The 24604-nt window shown below is 40.2% G+C and overlaps 2 protein-coding genes across 3 annotated transcripts; one reads left to right on the top strand and one right to left on the bottom strand.

Moving 5' to 3' along the window:
• Positions 1–1463: 1463 nt before the first annotated feature.
• On the bottom strand, positions 1464–15606 carry CEP76 (centrosomal protein 76). 2 transcript variants are annotated; one of them, XM_085052500.1, is made up of 12 exons: positions 15453–15606; positions 13945–14100; positions 13547–13628; positions 12969–13193; positions 12260–12445; positions 10420–10517; positions 9624–9752; positions 7012–7203; positions 4918–5084; positions 3708–4041; positions 2273–2490; positions 1464–1811 (listed from the first exon to the last, which is right to left on the bottom strand). In XM_085052500.1, exons 1-12 carry the CDS (start codon positions 15513–15515, stop codon positions 1673–1675), a joined length of 1989 nt encoding a protein of 662 aa, XP_084908626.1. In that variant the 5' UTR covers positions 15516–15606; the 3' UTR covers positions 1464–1672. The 2 variants fall into 2 exon arrangements, with proteins under 2 accessions (XP_084908626.1, XP_084908627.1); XM_085052501.1 differs by lacking the exon at positions 15453–15606 and adding an exon at positions 15209–15426.
• Positions 15607–15635: 29 nt separating this feature from the next.
• PSMG2 (proteasome assembly chaperone 2) lies at positions 15636–22933 on the top strand. Its single transcript, XM_085052507.1, has 7 exons — positions 15636–15794; positions 17378–17549; positions 18344–18402; positions 19232–19350; positions 20757–20930; positions 22081–22201; positions 22581–22933. The coding sequence occupies exons 1-7, from the start codon at positions 15726–15728 to the stop codon at positions 22671–22673; spliced, it is 807 nt and encodes a 268-aa protein (XP_084908633.1). The 5' UTR covers positions 15636–15725; the 3' UTR covers positions 22674–22933.
• Positions 22934–24604: the final 1671 nt, after the last annotated feature.

Below are 24604 nucleotides of genomic sequence, written 5' to 3'. Positions count from 1 at the left end.
CCCAGCTCCTCTCTTCCCTTCCACTCCCAGCTCCTCTCTCCCCTTTCACTCCCAGCTCCCCTCTCCCATTCCACTTCCAGCTCCTCTCCCCTCTTTCACTTCACGTCCAGCTGTACTGGACGCCGCTGCTTTTTTCCTCTTTCCTCTTGTGTAACATACAGCTCTGCACATAAGATACAACTGGCACTTAAAAACGCTGTTAAATTTGCTGATATTCACCATGCATATATTGCATATCCAGCCTTTCATGCTACATTTGGATAAAATGCAATTGGGGGAGAAACTGTGCTAGTGAAGCTTTTATCAGCACCCTGTACACTGTATAACAGGCAAATGAATTCATTCTGATCTTTCAAGTTCAAAAAGAAAGATAACATAAAGCCAGACTTCTAAAGTTAGCAGCAGGGCCAGTAAGTACATAATGTACTATCAGAGTCCTAAATTTAAAAAACCTCAGTGGTGCTGTAGGAAGTATTTAACACTTCTTAAAAAAAGAATACAAAAATGGTGTCACAGTGCCACACTGCTGATTAAATGTACATGTAAAATGCCAACATTCACTCCTGCTCTATGTGTTGAAAGCTTCTCTAGGATCAGGTAATTTTTTTTTTGCTCCAGCACCAGCAGAAAGAGTCGCCTCTTTCTTACAAGTAGAGCCAAAGGAGGTGGTCATGAGATATCACTGACACAGAATGGCTTCTACAGAAGAAACCAAACAATTTCAGATTTTCCAGCCTCAAGGAACGATGCCTGGAGTCCACATGGGGGAAAACCTGAGAAGTATGGCATGGAAAACTCCAGTAAGCCCAACTGCTTGCCATTTTGCAAAGCACGAAGATTTTAAAAGACACTCAGCAAAATCATCACCCACAGGTTTAAGACAGACAAAACAGCAGATGGTTAATTAAGTACAGATCTGAGTGTCAGAATTAGACAAGATCATGAATGGTTGTCAAGCAAAATGGCCTGGTTACAACTTCTACCTCAGAAACTTCTTAAGCTAACATGACAAGAAAGGCATCAGGTTTAACTGCTTTATCTAATCCATCATAGTTATTCACATTCACATCTTTGGGTATCCAAATATATATATATGTATTTATGAATCTTAATAATTATTTAAAAAATAAATCCATAAATTATAATCATAGATTAACAAGATTACCTTTATCTGACTGAACTGTTCTCAGAAGCTGAATGTAGAAATTACTGGTAGATCCAAGAGAGGCAGAAATAAATTTTGTTTTCTAAAGGACACATGCTTAAACATCAATATTTCTGGATCTCAGTCACTCACCAAGTACACCCTGTACACTACAGGGAAAGGAGAGGTAGGACAGTCTCTTACTCTGTAGAGGTAAAGCAGATCTACTTCTAAACAAACTCTTTACACCAATTCAGAACTGCAAAAAAACAAGCCAGTATTTTTTGCACACATTTAAGTAACTTGACCCACATTCCTATAAATATTAAAAGTAAATTTTATTAGAAAGAATAAATTCTCTTTATAAATACAATCATCACTGTGTACACAATCCCCTTCAATACACACACTGGTATTCAAAATCAGTGGCATTTATATAAAATACAATACTAGCTTTTAATTGAATCATTTTATACCCACATACATTATTTTGCAGCTCTAAAAAGGTATGAATAATTTGGGTTTTTTTCAAAGGACAGAGCGGTATTTACAAGCAAACATGATCCAAACAGCACATGCAGATTCAGGGTATGTAAACACTCGTACACGAACTGCAAGTCGCACTTGGTCTCCCCTACAACAGATTATATCTTCACAAAAAGGAGACCTATATGACAAAAAGAAACACAGGAGTAACAGATAATCCTAAGATATTGTTAAAAATTTGAATTATGTAGTGCAATTTTTTTCAAATGTGACTAGCACTTTAGTAACAATGAATACCATGAGTCTGTCATTACAAAGAATAATATTGTTCTATAGTGCAAGAGCTGTTGCCTTGGAGAACAATGACACAACCACTGATCATTTTCAACAATTGCCAAGAAATTAAATTAACTCCTCATTCTTCAATTTAATCCATGAGAGATCTATCACCACTGAATTACCAATGTAACCTAAAATCTCTGTGCCCCATGACACATTACATATACCACACAACTCTTCTTCCAGTTCTAATCTAAGGAAATTAATTTTCTTTATAATTCATTGTTTAAAAAAAAATTAGTTGCACTTCATAATAAATGACTACAATTTAGTTGTAACATATACCTTTACATTTCAACTTACCGAAGACACGTGGCAAATGCTCTCCTGGCATTCCTGTGCACAAAATGGATGGGAAACCCTTTGAAGGTGTGACCATCAGGTACTGCTCTCCTTACAGCATCCTGAAACTCCTCATTTCCTGCAGAAACACCTGTTGTGCGTTCGAGCTCATAGGCTGCTAGTGCTGGTGACAACACATAGGAGAGCTGGTCATCCCAAACAGTTGAAAGGCCAAGATCCTGGGAGGCAAGTCACAGAACGATGACAACTGTGCAGAAGGTACATCAGGATATGCCTAAACTTGCCTACTGTATAGATTAAAATAAATCCAAGAATCTTTACATTGGTAGTTAATGGCAGTGAGCCCATGAAGCAGTGGTATTTGTATACTGACTCACACACCAACAGGGAGAAGCAAACATCACCACCAAAACCAAGCAGCACCACAAGTATCAAACATTTATCAAGGAACAAAGTTGAACCATTAGACTAAAACATAAGGCCAGCAGAGTCGAAACCAGATGCTTCAGCTACAGTATCCCTGCATGAAATTAAAGAAGATGCATAAATACACAGCAAAAATATGGAAAAGATCAACTAAGATTCACCTGACATTTTTTCAAATGTCTCGTGGAAAACCCTTTCTGAAAAAATGATGCACAACAGCTCCCCAAAACACAGAGGCACCTTCTTTCGGCCATCCATCTTTCCACTTTCCTCCTACCACCCCAAATGCAAAGAAGTAGAAAAATCTACCATGTATGCATGCAACATTGCATTAGACTCATACTCTGAGAATTCCTTTACCACCCTAAGGGTTGAGCATTGTTTGGAGAGAAAAACAGAAACAATCAAGAAACCTCATTAAAAACACACATAAGCTAACAGAGACTTAAAATACCACTGCCTTCATATCCAGCACAGGAAGCATCTTTTCTGGGACATTATGCCTGGTAAAAATCCTGGTAAAGGACAAAATTACCTTCTAAAAATATCTCCGATTTTGTAAAGCAGTCAGAGTGAGATCACGAAAGCCAAAAGCCTGCTTTTATCTAGGGACCAGAAAGATTTATGCTGGATAGACAAAGCCCACTAAAAACCAGATTTGATCTTCCTGGAGCTTTTACAGACCACTCATAGGTGGTCTGCAGGTGCCAGTAAGCTGAAGATCACAGTCTCAGAATGAGGAGCAAAGGCAGGGTGGGGGGAAAGAGCCCACACATGAGGATACAGATCACCACTGCAAATAATAGTAAGTATCATGTCTAAACGAGCTCATTACAGTCTTTCCTAACTTTTTTCAGTTATTTCACTTTTCATACATTTCTGCAAGAGCTGATGGGAAGCACATTGCAAAGACAGGAGTATACGAACTAACAAATGGGTATCCAAAACAAGTACACAGTTAACACATGAACCTCTATTACCAGGAGAGGTCAGTGCCAATCTTTCTCACCTTTCTGTGTTCAGACACCAGGATCCTCAGCTGCACTTCTATCTCATTGCTTGTTGCAGCAGCATCTATTGTAGAAGCACACAGAGGAGGAAAAGGGGGAACTGAAGATGTCGCTCCAGGAGGACACACAGATTTTATTGCTTCTCCACTCATGGGTTTCCATTTAGATTCATCATGCAGGTCAAACACACAGATCTCCACAGCATCAGAGGGCTGACAATTTCCAAAGAACTTCTGATGGTTGAAGATACATCCTATTGTGCGATATGGATACAGTGGCTTGGGTTGTTCAACTATTGGAGGGTCATCAGGGTTGATAGGTCTGTGGATGTACCTAGTCAAAAAGATTCAATTTATTAATACAGCTTATTTCAAGGCAAGGTAAAAATATTTAGATGGGACAGATATAGCCATTTCTCCTATAAAAATATAAGCCCAGTTTGTCATCAATCTTCCCCCCCCAAATGTCATTAATTTCTTTATAGAAATGCAATTATACATGCTTTGGAGGCATAATATACAATCAAATAATACATCACTTTTACTCTTTAAATCTAGAAAACTAAGCTGATTAATCAAGCAGTTAAATTTTGCACCTTTAAGAACATGCTCATACAGTTTTCCTGCTGTTCATCACAATTGGAGAAATACACCTGCAAATGCTAATCACAGGATACTCAAACAGTGGCAAAACAGAATTGCTTGTTTTGAGCACTGAATATAACATGCTCCAGAAGCTTTAGTACACCAGACAACTAAATGTGCCCTTTGCAAATGACTCAAGCAACAGAAAATCTCAGAGAACTTAGAGAGATTTCTGCAGGGGGGAAAAAAGTAATGCAACACTGATTTCACTGATGAAATCAAGAAAAAACTATGGGTTCCTAACAATCATGTCAGATTTCATTTCCTTTACAAATGATGGCAGCGATAGCATTGATGTCAATCAGCTGCTGTAAGACACAGAACAGTCACCATACAGTATTAAAGACATTGATATATTACAAACTGATTAAATACTTCCCCTCACACTCAATCAGTCATTTTCCAAGCAAAAGCAGTACACAGAAAAACGATTCAAAGATAAACATCACCTGGATAACATGACAGGGTATGAAGATTAAAAAAAAACCATAAACAACAGCAGCAAAAATATCCTACACAAATCTCAATATACATTGTTCTGTTTTCTTATATTCTTTTTACTCACCTATGTCCTGTTAAGCTCTCCCAAAAAGTAATTGTTCCATCAGATCCACAAGTCATTACCCAAGTGTGGGGGACTCCTTTTGCTTTCGTTCCGACACACACAAAGGCTTCCAATCCAAACCCAAGAAGAAGACTGCATAGAAGGTTAGCATGATCTTCACAGTCACCCTAGACAGTAAATATTAATAAGCTGTTTTGAGTATTAGGCATTAGGCATTCTTAAAGAAAGAAAATAGTGGTATTTCTCAAACCATCATTCAACAAGTCATGTTACTCTCCTATTTATCTAAAGCATGTATCAAAAGTCAGGATCTTACCATTTAAACTAGACAAGTTTTAGTTTTCTGTAATAGAATATATCAGTTTAAATGCATGTTCTACTGAGAGACTGTTTATATTGTTTGTTCAAGTATAGTCTATGATTAATACTGGGAAACATTTCTTATGATTATGAAGATACCTTCAAGTAACCCAAAACCAGAATCTATCGACCCATGACAACAAAACCAATGTTCTAATTAAACATAAAAATATATTTAAGACAAACAGCCAAGATAAGACTAGAAATGACACAGCATTCTCACAGTTATGGAATTTGTCACTTAATAAAATGTGATTTTACTGGTATTTCACTTCCTTGAATGTGCTGTCAAAGTTCAGAAGTTAGACAAAGATAAAACAAGGTGCCCCACAGATCCAGCTGTAAGCCAGCTGGAAATCATGTGCGACTGCTTTTTCCTTCAGTCAGAAAAATATTTATCTCATGAACACATTACTACCACTGATAATTCACAGGCAACGATTTCCAAATGCAATGTCTAATATTCTTTGTCTATTGAGTTTTTTATAAATGTTAGCTGTAAAGTAAGAACAAAAATTGCTCAAGCAATGAAGGCTTCGTAACACAAAGTACAGCATTCAGAAGCAGAACAGTAAGACTCTTTAGTCAAATAACTATTCAGAATGTTGAAAATGTAAAATTCAGAGTTCTTGGATGTAGCAAGACAAAACAATCTTCCCCTACCATAGCATAAAAGGGAAATATGCAGAAAAGTAAGTTCAAACAAGTTTGTAGTGAACCTCTATTATTTTAATAATACCATACCACTTTTCACAAGAAAAATAATGATCCAGCTGGTGTCTCAAGGGCTAAATTCAGTTATTTTCCATAGAGATTTCCACTTCTTGAAGTGCCTTGAAGGGACACCTTTCTCTGTGCCTCCAAACACAGAATCCTCAAAGTCCCTACTGCCATCTCCATCTGAAAGCTAGTGGTGCTGCCTTTATATGGCATCTATGCATCATATGATATTCAGAGACAACAGCCAATGCCTGCTCTGTGTGGTCTTGGAAGCAGGTCGAAAATCTGGGATACAACTCCTGCTGCCATGAACAAATCTTTTAAATGCAAACACATCACTGACAGTGTTTTTGAAGGCAGAAGTATATCCATGGAATGGAAAGCACTGACCACTCCAAAGAGGTATCAGAAGTGATCACTGTTACGTCTGCTCATACAACAGAAGAGCTTTGAACCAGAATGAGTTACAATTTGTTTCATTTATTATAGCCATATGATACAAATGTCAGACCACCAAGAACTAAACTGAAACTTTTAGTGAAAACTCCTATCTTGCAAAAATGGAACATAAGGACTGTCAGTACATTTTAGCCCATCTATTACCAAAAATAACAAAACAAAACAAAACAAAATCCCAACGACACAGCAAAAGAGATTAGAGAGACTGTTCCTACTCTTCCTGCATTAGTCCAGGATTTTAACTAGTGTCCTGCGCAGTAGCAGGGGTTCATTGGATAATAATACATGTTGTTGGAAATGCAACTGAAGAAAAGCAGACTCAGGGTCAAAGAGATGTATTGACAAATGGACCCCAACAACAGCAATAAAGGAAGTCTGTTCCAAGGCCTTCTAGTCTACTATTTAGCACCTGCTTCTCTTTAAGAACACCTTAAACACATGACTGTAACAGCATCTTCCCAATCTGATCTTACTCCATGCATTTGCAGCACGGTTTAAATTCCCGACTCCATCAGAATCCCACACCTACACTACCCACGGGGCACTGTCACGCACCTTGTTCCTGCACAGGAAAGCGAGCAGGGTGCACCACTGCTCCTGCTTGCCGCTGCCCCCGCCGATGACCGCGGCTCTCTCGTAGCCCAGGACGCTGACAAAGCGCGCTGCCTGCCTGGGCGTGTCCAGCAGCCTCCCCGCCCGCAGGGGTCTCACGTAGCAACACACCGGGCGGTTCACTCCGTTTTCATCCTGAACAGGGAAAATGTGGTTATTTGCCAGCAGTGCAAGTGTCACAAAATGTTCATCTTAACTTATACTCTCTTTTGTTCCAATGGGGTGTATCCTCCCTGGAACAAGTATCACTCAAAAACGGCAAGACGCGAAAATACCCCCAGAATAAGGACACAAGACCATGAAGGAAACTCATTTAAGGGCATCACAGTTAGATTTTATTCTGGCTCTGTCACTAAGACTAAATGTTCAAACACCAGGAACAGTACAGGCTGCAATTAGTTTTCCTAAATGGGTGAGGAACTGTTCATGCTCTTCTCACTACCAATTTCCACATTATCATCAAGCATAAAAACAAGCCAGAACAAATCTCACACACTGAATTCCACAACAACCCCAAAAATACCTTCCCCCAAAAGCATTAAATACTCAGCAACTGATTTTAGAGTTTAAAAGCAAAAATTATTTGCTTCTGAATTTGAATACCTCTTTTCATAACAGCAAGCAATAAAAATTACTCAAAATTAAGCAACTAGACCTATATGAATTAAACAATAATACTAAGAATTTCTAAGCTCTTGGAAAAATGAAAAAATATGACTTTAAAAAGGTCTGGTTTATCACACACAGCAGCAAATACTATGGTTATCAACTATTAAAACTATTTCAAGTATAGAGCTCTTCTGTTCCTCACTGGGCTAAATTGGTACTTTTATGCTCATATATTTTACAAAGGCATCAAAGCCTTTTAAATCTCTGCAGCTTCAGGAAATTACAGTCACATATTTTTACTGTAGTCACATATTGTCCCTCTTAAGGTTTTGTCATGCTTTTCCAGCAAGCTGATGGGAAAAAAGCAGCATTTATTTGAAGCTGACTGGAATCCTGTTGAAATCTATTTCACAGCTCAAAAGCATTAAAAAAACCCCTACAGGCAGGATTTATTTTTTAATATAGTCTCATATATATTATGCCTGTTTCTGCATTACTCATCTCAATCCGGATGGTTACTAAATTATCAAACTAATCTAATAAACTCATTTCTGTTCCCAGAAAGTTTTACTAAGATTTGCTACAGCCAGTGGGAGACTCATGATAAGCTCTCTATAGGTACTGAACTAGCAGGGGCCTAGTTCCTATCCTACTTAAGACAAAGACTTGTTCCTCTTTATACCCTGCCTTGAAACCCTTAAGCCTTTGTATTGGTCTGTTTGGAAGGGAGTTTGTTGTCCTCACAGCAGCTCTCCAGGCATTGTGTTTTAGACCTGTGACCAAAACAGTGCTGGGAACACACTGGTGTTTTAGTTGCTGCTGAGCAGGGCTTGCACAGTGTCAAGGCCTTCTCTGTTTCTCATTCTGCCATCAGACAGTTGTAGGTTCAGGGTGGACAAAAAACTGGGAGGGGATACAGCCAGGACAGCTGACCTGATCTGACCAAAGGGATATTCCATACCATATAGTGTCATGCTCAGCAATAAAACTGGTTGAGGTAGCGAACAGACTTTTAGTAAATTTTTGGAGACTATATGGGCATCTGTCTGCTCTGGGAGGTGGTGAGTGACTGTCTTTGCATTGGTGTTTTCCCATTTTTCCTTTCTTTCTTTCTTTCCTTCATTTATGAAATAATTTTTATCTCAACCCAAGAACTTTCCCTTGCTTTTGCCCTTTTTATTCTCTCCCTCATCACACTGGGGTGGAGTGAGAAAGTGACTGAGTGGGGGCTCAGCTGCTGGCTGGGATTTGGAAGTTCACACCATTCCTGCACACTCACAGTACAGCCAGAAAGGGAAGTTGTTGCCTCACCGAAGAGAAACAGGAGGCACAGATCACTTCAGGACACTACTTTGAAATAAGAAGTTACTCTGCTAGGAAAATTGCTACTACACAGACTAAATTCATAGCATGAAAAATGCAAGGATCATCCCAGTGTTTTACTGAGGAACAGTTACTGAGGAGCAACTGACACAGTAATTTATTAGACTCCAGCAATTACGACTGTAGCTGTTGTGTGACATTAACCAGATAGATTGCATTGCAGAGCATCGAGTTCAAATAATGTATGGATGTGTTCAATTGACCTAGGAAGTCCATTCTTTGCAACTTTTTTCTCTGGTACAAAATTTATCTGAAATAGTTTGTACAGATCACCTAAGTCTCTGCCATTTGTGAGTGTTCAAGGAAAAGACTAAACACAGACTTTTTCACTTTGTACATCAGAGGCAGTCGGAGCAACCCTGCTGTCTGCCTCATGCTATTAAGCTTCAATGGACAAAGTTCAATCCTTACAAATTTAATTTTTTTGCATGACACCCCCCATGTAGCCCTGACCTGAACATAACCACATCATAAATCTATACAGATTCCACATACACATAAAGTTCAAAACAAAAGAAAGGTAACTTAAAGAAAGGATTAGTCAATTTGTAAAATTTACAAACCTGTGCAAAGATCTTTACCAGCCTTGCATTGTGGGTAGGCCTGATCTGCAGGTATTCTCTCCACCACTGTTTGGCATACACAAGAAATAAACGTTCTTTTTCTGCTGTTTTCTGACGTTCCAAAGTGAACTGTAGGTAAGAAAAACAAACCCAATCCTACATATACTAATTCCAAACAGGAGAAAAAAAACCCATAATCACTAAGTACATTAACACCACATCCTGGCATATGTAAAAAAAACTTATTATTTTAAGTGCATCATACAAATCCATAGTATTTTTAAATGGAAATGCAATTAAGAAAAACTTCAAGATGTATTTCTTGTTTGTAGGTTCATATATTAAGCTTGACAAATCACTGTTCATTTTAAGTAACATATTTCTGTACAGAAGGATTGCTTGAATTTTAATGTGCAGAAGAATATCTGCATGTACCTTCAGGCCAACATTTACTGGCTTTCCAAGCAGAATAGCTGACTTGAAATTACTGCTTCATGTGGAAACGAGCATAAGAAAACATATATACTGCCTGAAGAAAATTAGTTATATTGCATCTTCCTTTTTTCTTCAGGGGTTTTGATACAAGTAATTAGAAAAAACCATGAAAGTAATATTTTGAGTAATGTTCAGTACAGACAAAGAAGTTTAAGAAAGGTAATTATATTTAAATTCAATAGGAAAAAAAAAAGTATCAAACATTCAAGAACCCCACAGCCCTCAACATCTACAATTCTATACCAAACCTCCCCCCCGCTGCCAACAAAAGAATAAGTTAGCCCTCCCAGAAGTTACTTACTTGAGTACTAGTTATTTCTGAAGAAAGTGTCTTATTAAGCTGTGGATACATTTCCAGTCTGATGTTTAAAACACCAACAGAAACCTTTGACTCTGTACCTTTGAAACAAAATAGATTTTCATCAGTTCTCTCATATTCAATTTGCTTAGATTATTTCAGCCAGGCAGGGGCAAATGATTAAAATATATATGTTAGCCTTATATATAATCACAAAAAGTAACTAAATGTTTTTAAATATAGGCAAAGTAAGAATCTTTGTTTAAATTCCAAACTCAAATGAGACTGTAAGAAAGCATAACAGCATAATATGGTAAAAAACAGCCAGGTGTCTAGATCCAAGACACTTATCCATAGCCCCATTTGCAGCCAATACTAGGGCATATGAGATGAATGGTATTCTTGAAGTGTCTAGAACAGACATCCAAAACCAAGTCAGAGAATCACACACTGTGAATGTGCCTATTCCTACTGATTACACAAGTAGCTCAAACTTAAATAGTTGGAAGTGAGTGAAGCACATCCTTTCCAAGACACAGTTTATTATAAGGGACCCTGGTTGTCATACAAAGAGATTACTCAACTTTAAAAAACTCCCCAAAATAAAAACCAAACAAACAACTCCCCCAACTCAATGTTGTTGCCTAATGCTAAAAATTTTGAATTACATAAACAACAAGAAGCATTACAAAACAGATTACAGATGGGACTATAAGCAATACAATCAATGGAAACCTTACATAACAGTTTGTCTGTTTATCTGAGGTGGCAGTATGCTTTGATGTTCTTGATGCATTTTGTACATTGACAAGATTTTGAAAAGAAGAAAAAGCACTGCATTATTGGACTGATACTTTATTACTTGGAAAAAAGCTAATAAGAATTAAATTTAACTTGCTTCATCACCCACCTGACTATTAAACTCATTTACTATACATTTCTCAGTCATTACAGGAAAAAAAAATGAGAATGCCTGGGTTGGATGTGATCTTAAGATCCTCTAGCTCCAATTTCCCTGCCATGGGCAGGGACACTTCCGCTAGATCATGTTGCTCAGAGTTCCATCCAACTTGGCCTTGAACACTTCCGGGGATGTGGCATCAACAGCTTCTCTGGGCAACCTGTTCCATTGCCTCACCACTCTCATGTGAAGTAAGTCCTTTCTCATATCTAATATAAAACTACTCTCATTCAAGGGGGGAATCCATCCCCCCTTGTCCATATAATGATAAGCTCTTGTAAAAAGTCTTGTAGGAAGCCACAGGAGACTTAGTCTTTATTCACTAAATCGTAATATCCTAAAAACATAAGTTGGAACTCCTGAGGAGTGGACAGTGTACAAGTGCTACACAGAAATACAAATGAGTACTAACTGCTAAGCACCTAAACAAAGCCATTCAGAAAACATGCTTCCAGCTACTGGGATAAATGGGAGCAGAGCAGAGATCCCTTTCTCCAGCAGTTGTTAGTTTGCTATGAAAAGCACATAAGCTGAATTTTACTCCTCAGTGCACTGATCAGATACACTCCTGGAGATGAACTACTGGATTTTTGTTTGGTTGGTTTGTTTTTGATAACTTAACCAGATTTTGCAGATGATCAATAGTGGGAACTCCCAGACATGAAGACCATAATTACATGGAATCTGGAATACTCATTTTTAGCAGCTTGATAACAGAAAAATCTGACCATTAACTCTTCTAGGCATTTTCTAAGGATACTTTACAGTTATTTCCGAATTGAACAAAAAGTGAACTCCATCAAAAACACTGCTTTAAGCTTGCAAGCAAGCTCAGTACCCAATATTTCAAGTCATCATCACATGCTTATTGTTTATGCTTACCTACACCCAGGAGTTCCACAGCAACGTTTGTTATGCTGTTCTCTGCAGCCAAGACAGACCTCCACTCCAAGAAATAGGATGCTACTAGTGTGGTCTCCCCAAATGTGTCTGTTTTGATCAGAACCATGTGCACTGGGTCACATATAGACAACATAGTGGTTGCATCCACCATCTTACTTCCATCACCTGCCATTATTAAACCAAAATAAAACAGCAAGATTATCATCCCAAATTCTCCTCAGAATTTAAAAAAAAGTATGCAACAAAATGCAATGTATGCAGTGAGTATAAAGAAAAATCTTGACTCCAGAAGTGAAAGCAACTTGTCCCATCTCTAAAACCAAACCCAGTTAAGGACAGAGCAACATAAAGATTACAGCTAATATACAGTAAAGGCAAAAAGATTCTTGTAGTTGAGCACTGCAGCACAACCAGTTTAGATACAAAAAAAATTAAAATGGAATTAACACTTAAGAATGGATAAAGGTGGTAAATTTCAAGTTATTTTAGAGTGAAAAAGAATGAAAAGATGCAAGAGCAGAGAAAGATCTACAAGTGGCACAACCCAATACAGTAATCAGTTTCCTTAGGAAAATGTGACAAAAAACAGGAAAGAAACCCACCAAATAATATCAAACATATTTCACAATAACTCTTACGTCAGAAAAAATCCCAACAGCATCAGCTTTAAACCCACAATATTCCTTACCTAGGCTATCCTTGTGTACTTCAAGTAGAAAACCATCCTGAAAATCTGGCTCACAGGCACAGGGTACAGGTTTGGAACGGAAGCGCTGATTTCGAAAATGTAAACACAGAGTGAAGGTAGAGCACATTTGGCCAGGCAGAGGCTCTGGTTCCTGAAGATGCTCCAGAAAAGCTTTTCCACCCAAAACCTGAAGGTAAAGATACCTCCGTGTTGGGTCAATGTTAGCTGTAAAGCGTAGCAATAAAAATGAAGAGACTACAAACTGATCTTAGAAAGCTTAAATTCTTAAGTATCAGCTAATAACAGCAGACTAGCAAAAAAAAACCTTTTTTTGAAACACATGTTTAGGAGAAAGTGATTTTAAAATATATGGGAGTTATCTGAGTGTAGAATAAATGAAATAATAAGTCATATTTAATAACACTGATTGCTGCTGCTTACATGAGTTTACTCCCTGTGGATAAGCAGAGGAACCATCCACCTCATACTGGATTACTAATTCAGAGTGCAAAAATTACAGACTTCAGATTTGTTTCAAAACTATATGATCCAAACATTTAAACAAACAAGAAACATACTTTTTTTCAAAACCGGTGGGTCTCTGTCAACAAAATGTGTTGATGGTTTTGGAGCCGAAGTCCTCTCCTTTTCATTCACATCCTGGAATTACAATTAAGACTTTTTAATGAGTCAAAGGATACAGCAGAGCTCTTACCACGGTCTTCTAAAATTAAAGAATCCTCCATTTCACCTGAATGCCATTCCTTAGGTATACTGCCTTCTAAAACTGAACCAATATTTCCAGTGCAGTATTGTCACCAAACCAATTTCAGCAGATGCATTAATCTCTGCTCCTATAATGTCACACAAAAGTAACACCCTTACAAACCTCCAGGTGCAGCATATTTTCACTTGCTCAAAACACACCAGTAAGAGGAGTAAGCAAAAGTGCTTCCCCTCTTCAAAAGCTACTTACAGTTACAAATTTAAGTTCCTTCATAACATCATCAATGATTCCTCGCTGTCTTAGGGCTTTTATCAGATCTTCTGTGGATAACTGCTGATGCTCAGGCGCCAACTCTTCTCGTATAGTCTCAGCAAGAACTTCTCGTATTCTCCCATGGACATCCATCTGAAAGAAAATTCATTATATGTCACAAATACCAGCTCTTTGTACAGCAGATGGCAGCAGGTACAACTTAACAGTTAAGTCTGTGAGGCTAAGGGTGTTTTCCTAGGAACACAGAAATAACTACACCAAAATATTGATCCTCTCAGAACTAATTAAATGAGCCACTATCTTACAAAAGCAGCTGTCCCAGTAAAAAAAAAATTACAAGCATACCAAACTTAAGCATTTTCACTGCTCTTTGACAACAACAACCCATCTTGAACTTCCCTCCTTAAAAAAGGATCTGCAAACATAAATTACAAAACGGTCATGTTCCGATTTCTTGTCTCCCTCAAAATTCAAGCTTTATATACAGTTTCTTATATTTTAAGGGCAAAGATATGCTTTTATATAGTTGTAGGTAAGACACAAAAGTAGCAGATCTCCCTTGCGAGCTTCTCCTAAGCTCAAACGGAACTCTGAGAATGTCTGCCCATCATCTGAGCTGTGAGAGCGGATGGATTTATAAAGCTGTCTCTTACACTGGAAGGATGTCAAGGACACAGCCGCTGGGACCTGAAATAGAATCACAGAATACCCTGGGCTGGAAAACACCTTCAGATGCTCTCACTGCAGGGCCCTAGCCACAGGCAGGGGCACCTTCCACAGGACCAGCTTGCTCGGAGCCCCACCCAGCCTTTCCTTCAACACTTCCAGGGATGGGGCATCCACAACTTTTCTAAGCAACCTATTCCAGGGCCTCACCACCCGTCACGGTGAAAAATTCTTCCAAATAGCCAATCTAAACCTGCTCTCTTTCAGCCTGAATCCATCCTCCCTTGTCCTGTCACTACACGCTCTGGTAAAAAGTCTCTCTCCATCTTTCCTGCAGGCTCCCTTCAGCTACAGGACGGCTGCTATAATGTCTCCACAGAGCCTTCTCTTCTCCAGGCCGAACAATCCCAATTTTCTCAGTCTTCCCTCGCAGAAGAGGCGCTCCCTCCCTCTAATCTCTCGCTGGCCTCCTCCGGCCTCGCTCCAAGCGCCCCTTTCTTTCTCCTGTGGGACAGGTGGCAATACTCACTACCGCACCAACTAGCGACACAGGAGTTACAGCCTGCCTACTTACTTCCCTGTCAGTTCAAGACCCTCGCTCAAAAAGCCACAAGAAAAGCACGGAACGGCGGCCGGACACCACCTGCAGCGAGCCGGGTTGGGGAAACAAAGCGAGGCTCTGGAGCGGGCGCTGCCGCCGCCGCCGCCTCAGAGGGTGCCGCCGCCACCCCGGCGGGGTGACACCGCTGAGGAGCCGCCACAGCCCCCTCAGGGCCACGGGAAGTGTCTCCGGCGCCGGACCGCGGCGGCAGCCCCACCTTGAGCAGCTGCTGGTGGATGATCTGCTTCAGCTCCGAGGCTTTCTGCGGCGGCAGCGACATGGCGGAGCGGGCAGGGAACGAGCCCAACCGCCGCGCGGGGAGCGCGGGCCGTGCCGCCACCGCCCCCTGGCGGGAGCACGGAGTACGGCGCCCGCGCCGCGCTTCCTTCCTTCCCGCCTTCCTTCCCTCCTTCCTCCCTTCCTTCCTCCCTTCCTTCCTTCCTTCCTTCCTTTCTTCACTGCCTCCTTCCCTCCTCCCTTCCCGGCCGGCATGTTCATTCCGTGCGACCGCGGCGGGGGCTCCGCCACCCCCGACTTCAAAGGCTTCACTCTGCTCATGGTGAGTCGAGCTCCTGCTTCCCCCTGCGCCCGCCCTCGGTGCGTCTGAGGAATCGCTGTCCGGGGTGCAGCGCTGAGCGCTCCGCTGCGGGGAGGGACACGGGGGCTCTGGTGTCCCTCGCTGCCCTGCCCGGGCCTCGTCCCTGCCTGCCTGGCCGCGGGGTAAGCGGAGCAGTCGCAGGGCGGGCTGTGTGTGTGGAATGTGGCGTGTTGTGCCGAGGAGAAGAGGGTTTGCAGGGCTCTGTCTGCAGCAGAGCTTAGCGCGGTCTGTCTCCTCCGCTCTTGTCAGCTTGTCCCTCCTCAGAGCCCCGGGGTTGCCTCTGTCAAGATGATCCGTGCCGAGCCGCAATAACTGTAATTGTTTTAGAGCAGTAGCTCGATGTTATTTCAGAGCTATAACAATATGCTATTGGTGTAAAAATTAAAGCACCTTCATGTGCTTTCACAAGATTTGCAGCACCCATGGGTTACCACTGCTATAAAAGTTTGGGATTTTTTTTCATTTAGAGGAGATATATAAATGTTTACAATGAGAAAAACCCCTGATCTCTGCTACACTGAAATCTCGGATTAGGGCTGTTTTAGGAAGTGTTTCCACACACGGTGTGACACCAGTGTCGGGCTATGTGCCCGAGGTGACGATGTGTGTGCGGGACGAGAGCTCCATGCAGGCTGCGAGGGGACAAAGCCGTGCCTTGTCGCCGCGCTGGGTTAGCTGCCGGTGAGCCCCTCGCTGCCCGGGCAGGGCTGCAGAGCCCGGCATGACTGTGCAGGCTGCGCAGGAAATCACTGCCCGTCAGCTGACAGGAGCAGGAAACACATCACTGCCGGGGGACTGCCGGGGCTGGGTGCCACCAGGGCGTGGGGACACTGCTGGCTGTGTGCTCCGTCACCTTCTGTCAGCCTCACAGCCGCTGTCCTGCAGCAGTGGGCAGCAGCAGCATTTCGTAGGTTTGGTTACAAATTAGAGGAAAGCATCCGAACGTTGTATTGTTGGCTTCCTGTAATAGTTTCTTTGGAAGGACACAGACTCTTGACTTTCTCTTTTCTGCCGTCATATTAGATCAGTGTATTAGGTCAGTTCCTGCCCCGATTGGTGATAACCCACAGCAATCCTTAGGAAATTAATTCAAGGGCACCCGTACCATTTTCATCCTTAAAAAAAGGAAAACAACCCACTCTTGCCTGTGGGTCAGTCGGAGATTTAGAGGTTTAATGTGTCATACCAACCATGCCTTGGGCATCATGTGAGGCTTGCCAGTCTCACATCATTTGCTTGAGTGGCTTTTATCTACTCTCTATCCAAAGATGAGGGGGAAGAAGTAAGTTTCTAAGCAGTTCTTTCAGTTTACAATGAGAGAGGATTATTCACACAAGTGGCCAGGATGCTTTTCTGCGACAGGGACAAAATTCTGTATTTTCCGATTCTTCTTTTAAGGAACAGTCACCTTTGCCAGAGCATGGACAGCCACTTTTAGAAATTATGGTTGACCAGAAATTAGGTAATTTAAGCTTTCACTGTTTGAAGAGCATCTTATATCACCCATAAAGCACAGTGTAATTCGGTACATTCTGTTCCCTCAGCCAGCAGTGTCCGTGGGAAATGTTGGTCAGCTGGCAATAGATCTGGTGATTTCCACGCTTGACATGACTAAAGTTGGTTACTTCTACACCGATTGCCTGGTGCCAATGGTTGGAAATAACCCATATGCAACAGCAGAGGAAAACTCAACAGAGCTGAGTATAAATGCTGAAGGTGGGTACTGAATGCTGAAGGTATTTGCAAGGTGCATAAGGTGCAAGAATGTCACATTTACTTTTTTTAGTTGTCATTAAGTTTTCCTCATACGCTTAAATTAAGGTCAGTAATAACAATTGTAGAAGCCTACAGATAGGAATGTATTTACACTTCGTAGAGGAAAGTGTTCCTGTTGTTATTTTGGAAAACCAATTTGACATTTGGAACCAGTAAGAAATGTTGCATTTCAGCCATATTGCAGTGCAGCCAAAACTCCCTGTAGTGTTAATCCAAAGCAACATCAAGTGTGCATATACCTAAAGTAAATTATTGGAATACAAGTTGAATTTCTTATTTAGAAGGATATTTATCCGCTCTACTTCCTTCTTACATACCTTTGCCTTTTTCCCTACGTAATGTTTCTCTCACTCTCCCTACAAATTCTTCGTTTCTTTCCCTACATTGATCATTGCATTCCATTATATTTTTTTACCCTCTTAAATCACAGAAATATCAAAATAATCTATCTTTGCAAAGCTGCATCAATTATCTGAATCATTACAGAAGGCAAATATTCATATACTTTTCTTCATTCAATCCTTTGAATTTAGTACAACTGAAGTCTGATGAAAATACAATGCACAGAAATACGTGTTCTTAACACAGAGGCTGTTGTAAGGCTTTCCTGTGTGAATTGATAGCTGAAAGGTTTACTATCCTGAAGTTTGTAAATGGGATAATTCTTGATATATTTAAACTCAAATCTCTTTCTCAGTTTCTTCTTAACAAGACTTAATTATTTCTTCTTGTAGTGTACTCCTTACCTTCAAGGAAACTTGTAGTTCTGCAGATCAGGTCACCTTTTATAAAGGTATGTTTATTCATTGATTGTTCTCACTTCACTACTTGGTTTGAATAGTTCTGCTGGCAAATAGTTTAAGTGGCCTAGCAAAATTATTTTTGTACTTCATGCTGTAACACATTCTGCAATTGGCACAGTTTTACTAATTTCTGCATCCATTGAGGGTTGAGGTTTTGCTTTTGTTTTTCCAAGCCCCACAACAGCTGCCTGTGTTGGTAGATTTTAGTGTAAATACCTCCTTAGTTATTAAGAGTCATGAAAACACAAAATGGTCTGGGGTTTGTCTGTTTATCTTTTTCTTTTACATTTATTGTTTTTCTGTGTTCTTTGTAATAGCTTTATTTTTTTGTGTGTCATGCCAATTTAATTATTTCTGTAGTATTCTACATTCATTAAAACTGCATTCATTATGTAAAAATGAAAAATTTAGTATTACTCATAAACTGGACAGTGGCTGTAATTGAAAATAAGCAGAATGCTATGCCAAAAAAAAAAAGAAATTGGTGCAGTATTTTAGCAGTTCAAAGTGTGGAAAAATACTGTGTGACCCTGCCATCCCATCTTGCTCTAAAGCTTTTTCCTTTGGTATTAATAGCATACAAAACAGGTGGTATTGTTGTTGTTGATGTGTTCTTAATGATAATTTTTACAATTCTATGTGTAGTTTTGAATAACTAAATAACCAGGGCAGTTCTCTGCTTTCTAAAAATATATCTGGAGCTGAAGACTAAGTGGATATGAAGAATAATTTACATTACTGCTAATCGTTATATATAAATATCTAGTATTGTTAAGGACACATTAAATTTTTCACTTTTTTCTGTGTCTTTGCATAAAGAACAAGTACAGGCCATTCTGTGAAACCCTGCTTTCCTGGGTGAAAAGCAGCCAGTGTGCCAGGGTTGTCCTTCTGTCCAGCAGCCACGCGTACCAGCGCGACGATGAGCAGCTTCTGGGGTATGCTTGTGTCCTTAAAAGACCTCATTGATGTCTGGGGTTTATTGACTGACATGTTTCCCTCTACTTCCATGTATTGAGTACTTCTGGCAGGGTGCTTTTGCTTGGCTGTGTACACAGGTCAAAAAATGCTTAGTATACTATTAAAATATGATGTTATACAGGATTAAGCTCTGAATTTTTTAGGTTACTACTGTCAAAAGTACTAAACAAATGAAAAGCTGTAAGCAAATTGCACTGGGCCTGCACTGCCAGGCAACAGAGCCTCAGTTTTAACTTCTTGTGGCTGCAGGCAGTGTTGGGTGTTAACTACTGACATACAGGTCACAGATTAGATTTTTGACAGTTGATTACAATATTAGTTCCTTTATTACCTCTTTGTCATTATTCTGCATTTGGAAGGTTTTCTTTAATACAGTAAGTTGCCAGTTTGGTTTCTTTAATATGAAGTTATGAGTTATTTTTTGTTGGGAAGCAGCTGCAAGGTGGCAATTGCAACGTATTTTTACTAGATATTACCCATTTAAAACCCAAGCATTTTATGCTGATTGAGGGCATCAGAATTGGTGATTTAACAAGAAACAAATAAAATCAGTATTTCTGCAGTTGTTATCCTCAGACTCTATAAATGTGTAGGGCCTCAAAGGAGGTTTAGGTCTTTGCACCTCCCTGATACAGTGGCAGATTCATACAATTGCAGGATGGCCAGCTAACATGAGATGAGAGGGAGAGATGACATGAGATGAGAGCTAACATGAGATTACATACAATTGCAGGATGGCCAGCTAACATGAGATGAGAGGCCATGAAATGAGAGGGACTGATGGTTTTATGAAGAGGTCTAAATCATAAGTTGTGGTGATTTAATCACCCCCAGCTCCCTCAGCACCACAGAACAACTCCCTTATAGCAGATTTACTAAAGAGTGAGAGTAGTGCATTCAAAAAATACTTTAACTTGACTAAAGTCAGAATGTATTAGTAGTATGAGCTTATTAAGAATACTGTACCATGGTGAAGTCCAAGTTTGCCTTAACAGACTTTGAATTAATCACCTCCTATGTGAAGGAAGAAAAAACACATTTTATTTGTAAATTATTTTAACAACCATAAGCGGTTTCCCTATTTATGTGCTTGTGTATTTGGTACTCACCAGTTAGTTGAACCCCTAAAAGGTGGTTAGGGGTGGTACCTAAGTTCTATTTGTGGCAGAAAGTTGAGTAGTTTGTACTGTTTTGCAGCCACAGACTTACTTTCTAACTTTGATTTGAAGAGGGAGAGAATGTCAGAGCAGTTCTTCACTGCAGGTGTGAGGTCCTCAGTGCTTGCACCTTCTGCCTGCCACAAGTGATAACTGGGGTAGTGTTTTTCCCTGGCAGACTGAATGTATCCTTGACTTGTTCCTAGGACACCACTGCGCTACCTACTCACCCCTGATCTGGAGAAAGCAGTTGGAGGCCGTATGCAGGAGCTAAACTGGAAAGAAATGGAAAAAGTAGCAGCTTACCCTGGAATAAGTGATACAGACAAAATTCTGCATATACCTGGAGGTGGCATCACAAAACTATTGTTTACTGAGAGGTGGGTTGCCTAAAGATAAGCACAGAATGATATCGGAAGTCTTGGTTTTAGTACTTGAGTAAAATTATCTTATAAACTGCTGTGTTACAGGAAAAGTCCTTTTTATAGAACAGGGCTTTATAGCAATACAACTTCTTTCATTTCAGGCCCGTAATGAAGAGGAAGAGAAAAGTAGAGAATTCTGTATCATAAAGTTGGAATAAGAAAAAATATAAGGGAATGGGCTAAAGGAAAATAATGAAGCCTTTACAGTTATGATCATGATCAGTCTAGTATCTGATATTATGCAAACCACAACTTGTAAACAGTAGAATTCCTGTACGTGTGTTACTTTAACTAAAACTGTTTCCTGAGGCAAATGGTTCCAACATCAGTTACACAAAAACCCCCAAAATCCAAAACCAATTCTGGATTCTAAGAATGAGTTAAGATTTCAGGGCTAGCAAAAAAATTAGATGTGGGGGTTTTATTAAAAAGTGTGTGCATCAGAAGTTGTGCTGAAAGTATGCCTGAGTTTTTAAATTTTAGGTACTAATACTCATTTATAGCACAGCTGTATAGTTCTGCAAAAATGTGTTGTGTCAGGTGGAAAATCAGCTTTATTTTTGTAATTATTACTTTTGACACCTGACCACATTGTTGCATCCAACAGCAGCAAGGTTACTAATGCCATGCTTACCTTTATACTGACTTCAGTATGGAAACAATATACAAATGCAAAAGAAAAGACCTGCCAGGACATGAGGAAAAAAATAAAATAACAATCTTAATACCTAAATGAACAAATGAGAATATTCTGAGTAAAGTAGTGCAAAACTGCTGGTTTCAAATACACAGAAAGATAAGGAGTGATTGTATCAAAGGATGTGTATAATGCCTCACCAGCACAAAAATGCAAACTAAGTATGTAAAAGGCCTGAATACTCTTGCAAAATGGGATTCCTGCCTTGCAAAGTAAAGAAAAAATTCAAGACTAAGCAAAAGAGCAGGAAATCTGGAGAGGAAATTAAAATCTATATGTGCATACATTTTTACTTTTTTGTTTACGCTTTTCCCAAGACATATGCATATTGTTGCTGCTCTTAATACATAAATATAATTGTTGTGGATCTCAAAATTAAATACAAATGCATGCTCATTTTTGTTGCAGCTGTTCAAAGGGAATCCAAATGGCAGTTCTTCTGAAATTTTGCTCAGAAGGAGACAACATCCCTGATGCATTTGTTCTTGTTAACTATCTTAATGAATGGCTCCAGCTAATTAAAAGTGAAGTAAGTACTGTTTGATCTAAACTTCTTGCTTTCATATTTTATATCCATTATTGTCATTTTTCTTCAGTCCAGATGGGTTCATTTTGTCTCTTGGTCATCAAGAATATGCCAAATTAAATATATATTTTGATTAAAATCTCATTGGGAGTTTTCCCACCTAAAAAAACAAATCTGAACACCAGTTCTTTTGTTTGACAGGTGTGGGGAAAAAAATGCATAAAGGTTTGATTGAGATTTCTCTTCTTTGGAGAGTGCTCTTCTCCAAAGCAACCTACCGTGACACTGACATTTGTACTGCTGCCCATTATTTTAATAGCTGTGCCAGAGACAGAGTTACATCATTACTACTTAAAACTTAATTATTCTGGTTTGGTTGCAGAGCAACGGTTCCACAGATCTTTCTTCACAGTGGAAGATACCAAGTTCCTGGCGCTTACTTTTTGGCAATGGTCTCCCACCTGCCCTCTTCTGATCAGCTCTGAACTTGCTGTGAGTCACGTGTGTGGTCGCAGATGTCCCTTGAGGTGGTGGCTACACAGTAAGTGCCAAGGAGCAGCAGCTTGCTTTGGTGTCTACATAAATGCTTTATTTAAGAAAAATTCCTTTTGTGTATGTGGGTAGCTAAAGAAATTAAGGTAACTTTTGCAAACTCACCAAAGAAATATGTTTTGTACAGTTGTTTATTGAGTAACTTTGGTTGAAAGTTTTTCTAATAAAATATTTTTTAAGAAATCTTTTTCCCTGCTTAAGTGTTATTGCTGCGGACAAGGACAAGCTTAAGGTGTTCTTAACACAGCTGAGAACTGTGAGTGATATATAGGCATGGATTTTCATAGGAAGACAAAACCCTCCTCTTCTGTGTCAACTGTGGATCTTAACTTCTTTTTTCAAAACTTCCTCCTGAGGTAAGTGAATGTCAGAAGTCACCTGGTTTTGCCTTCTCTTCCCGGTGCTGTTGTGGTAGTTTCAGCTGGGGAGACTGCAAGCAATATAAAAGCCTGTTCTATCTTTCATGTCTACATAGAATCACAGAATGGGTTGGAAGGGATCCTGACAATCCTCTAGTTCCAACCCCACTGCTGTAGGCAGGGACACCCTCTAGTAGACCAGATTGCTCAGAGCCCCAACCAACCCACTCTTAAACACTTCCAGGGTTGAGGCATCCACATCTTTTCTGGGCAATCTGAGCCTGTGCCTCATCACTCTCACAGTAAAAAACTTTTTCCTAATACCCAGCCTAAACCTACTCTCAGTTTGAAGACATTTCTTCTTATCCCATCACTACATGCCCTTGTTAAGAGTCCCTCTCCAGCTCTCTTGTAGGCTCCCTCTGGGTACTGGGAGGCCACAATTAGGTTACTCCTCAGACTTCTCTTTTCCAGGCTTCTGTTACATTTCCAGAGGCTGGTAAGATGCTAAAACTAAAGATTTCTAGGTCAACGAGCCTTCTTAAACTGAACATGAATACACTGCAATGAAGTGACTAAGAGGTGTATATAGAGCAGGAGGACAAATTAAGCCTTGCGAGACTGAAGGACCAGACAGAAGTGGTGAAGAGGCTGTTACTGGAAATACCTTCTGAAAGAGAAAAATCCTGAAGGCTTTCCTGTTCCCTGTGGAGAAGATAGAGGGCAGTCAGATCCTTATGAGGAGGAACAAGGCCGCAGCTTCTGCAGGGCCGGTAGTTTCGCGGGCGCCCACCAGGGCTGCCCTTGGCCCCGAGCCGCTCCTGCCTGCGGTGCGCGGGACAGGAGCACAGCCCCTGCACAAACCAAAACCTTCCTGCAGGACAAGGCCGCGCCTTTGTCCTGCTGTTCACATGACTAGCAAAAATAAAAACACCTCTGCAACACTGCTCTTGAAGATGAGAAGAAAAACGGCAGTCAGTAAATCACATTTTTTTCATGGAAAAAACATGCCATCTGCAAGTCTGATCATGCTCCTAACCCCATTTCTTTAAAGGCTGTAATTAGACCGTCACTTGTCCCTTCTCTCCAAAGGCAGCCTCTCCCCTTCCTTCACCTTTTTAAATACCTTCCCAGCAGTAGTCAAGAATTGGGGCCTGTGTAGAATAACCAAACAAGTGCACAGATAAGAAGTTCCTTTCTGGGCCAGAAAGCCAAGAATTTTGTCACAAGGCAGCCCTCAATGAAACCTGAAAGAGTTTTGGAACTACTAAATCTTGATCTCCTTTGCTGACTCATCAAGTCCATCAGCTTTAGTCCAACAGCTCGGTAGCTGAACGCCATTTAAAAGCTAAGGGCAATCAGCATTTTGATTAGCATATTCAGCAGTCTATGCCCTGCAAGATAAACTAGTTGCATATGTGATAGCAACAGGTAGGTAATGAAGCACATGCACATTTTCAGTAGTCCTGCACTGCATGCTTACTCACAACTCCAA

This window comes from Lichenostomus cassidix, chromosome 2, assembly GCF_008360975.1.
Source record: "Lichenostomus cassidix isolate B80296 chromosome 2, HeHo_3.0, whole genome shotgun sequence".
NCBI lineage: Eukaryota > Metazoa > Chordata > Aves > Passeriformes > Meliphagidae > Lichenostomus > Lichenostomus cassidix.
This window is presented reverse-complemented; position numbering and strand designations above follow the sequence as displayed.

Excerpts from the sequence above, each read along its gene's own strand:
- CEP76 (XM_085052500.1), bottom strand. The coding sequence starts at position 15,515 with ATGTCGCTGCCGCCGCAGAAAGCCTCGGAGCTGAAGCAGATCATCCAC. Across the intron at positions 9,753-10,419 it reads CAGAAATAACTAGTACTCAA|TTCACTTTGGAACGTCAGAA; the intron begins GTAAGTAACTTC and ends TCTTACCTACAG. Across the intron at positions 4,042-4,917 it reads GAGAGCTTAACAGGACATAG|GTACATCCACAGACCTATCA; the intron begins GTGAGTAAAAAG and ends CTTTTTGACTAG.
- PSMG2 (XM_085052507.1), top strand. The coding sequence starts at position 15,726 with ATGTTCATTCCGTGCGACCGCGGCGGGGGCTCCGCCACCCCCGACTTC. Across the intron at positions 17,550-18,343 it reads GCTGAGTATAAATGCTGAAG|TGTACTCCTTACCTTCAAGG; the intron begins GTGGGTACTGAA and ends TTCTTCTTGTAG. Across the intron at positions 18,403-19,231 it reads TCAGGTCACCTTTTATAAAG|AACAAGTACAGGCCATTCTG; the intron begins GTATGTTTATTC and ends CTTTGCATAAAG.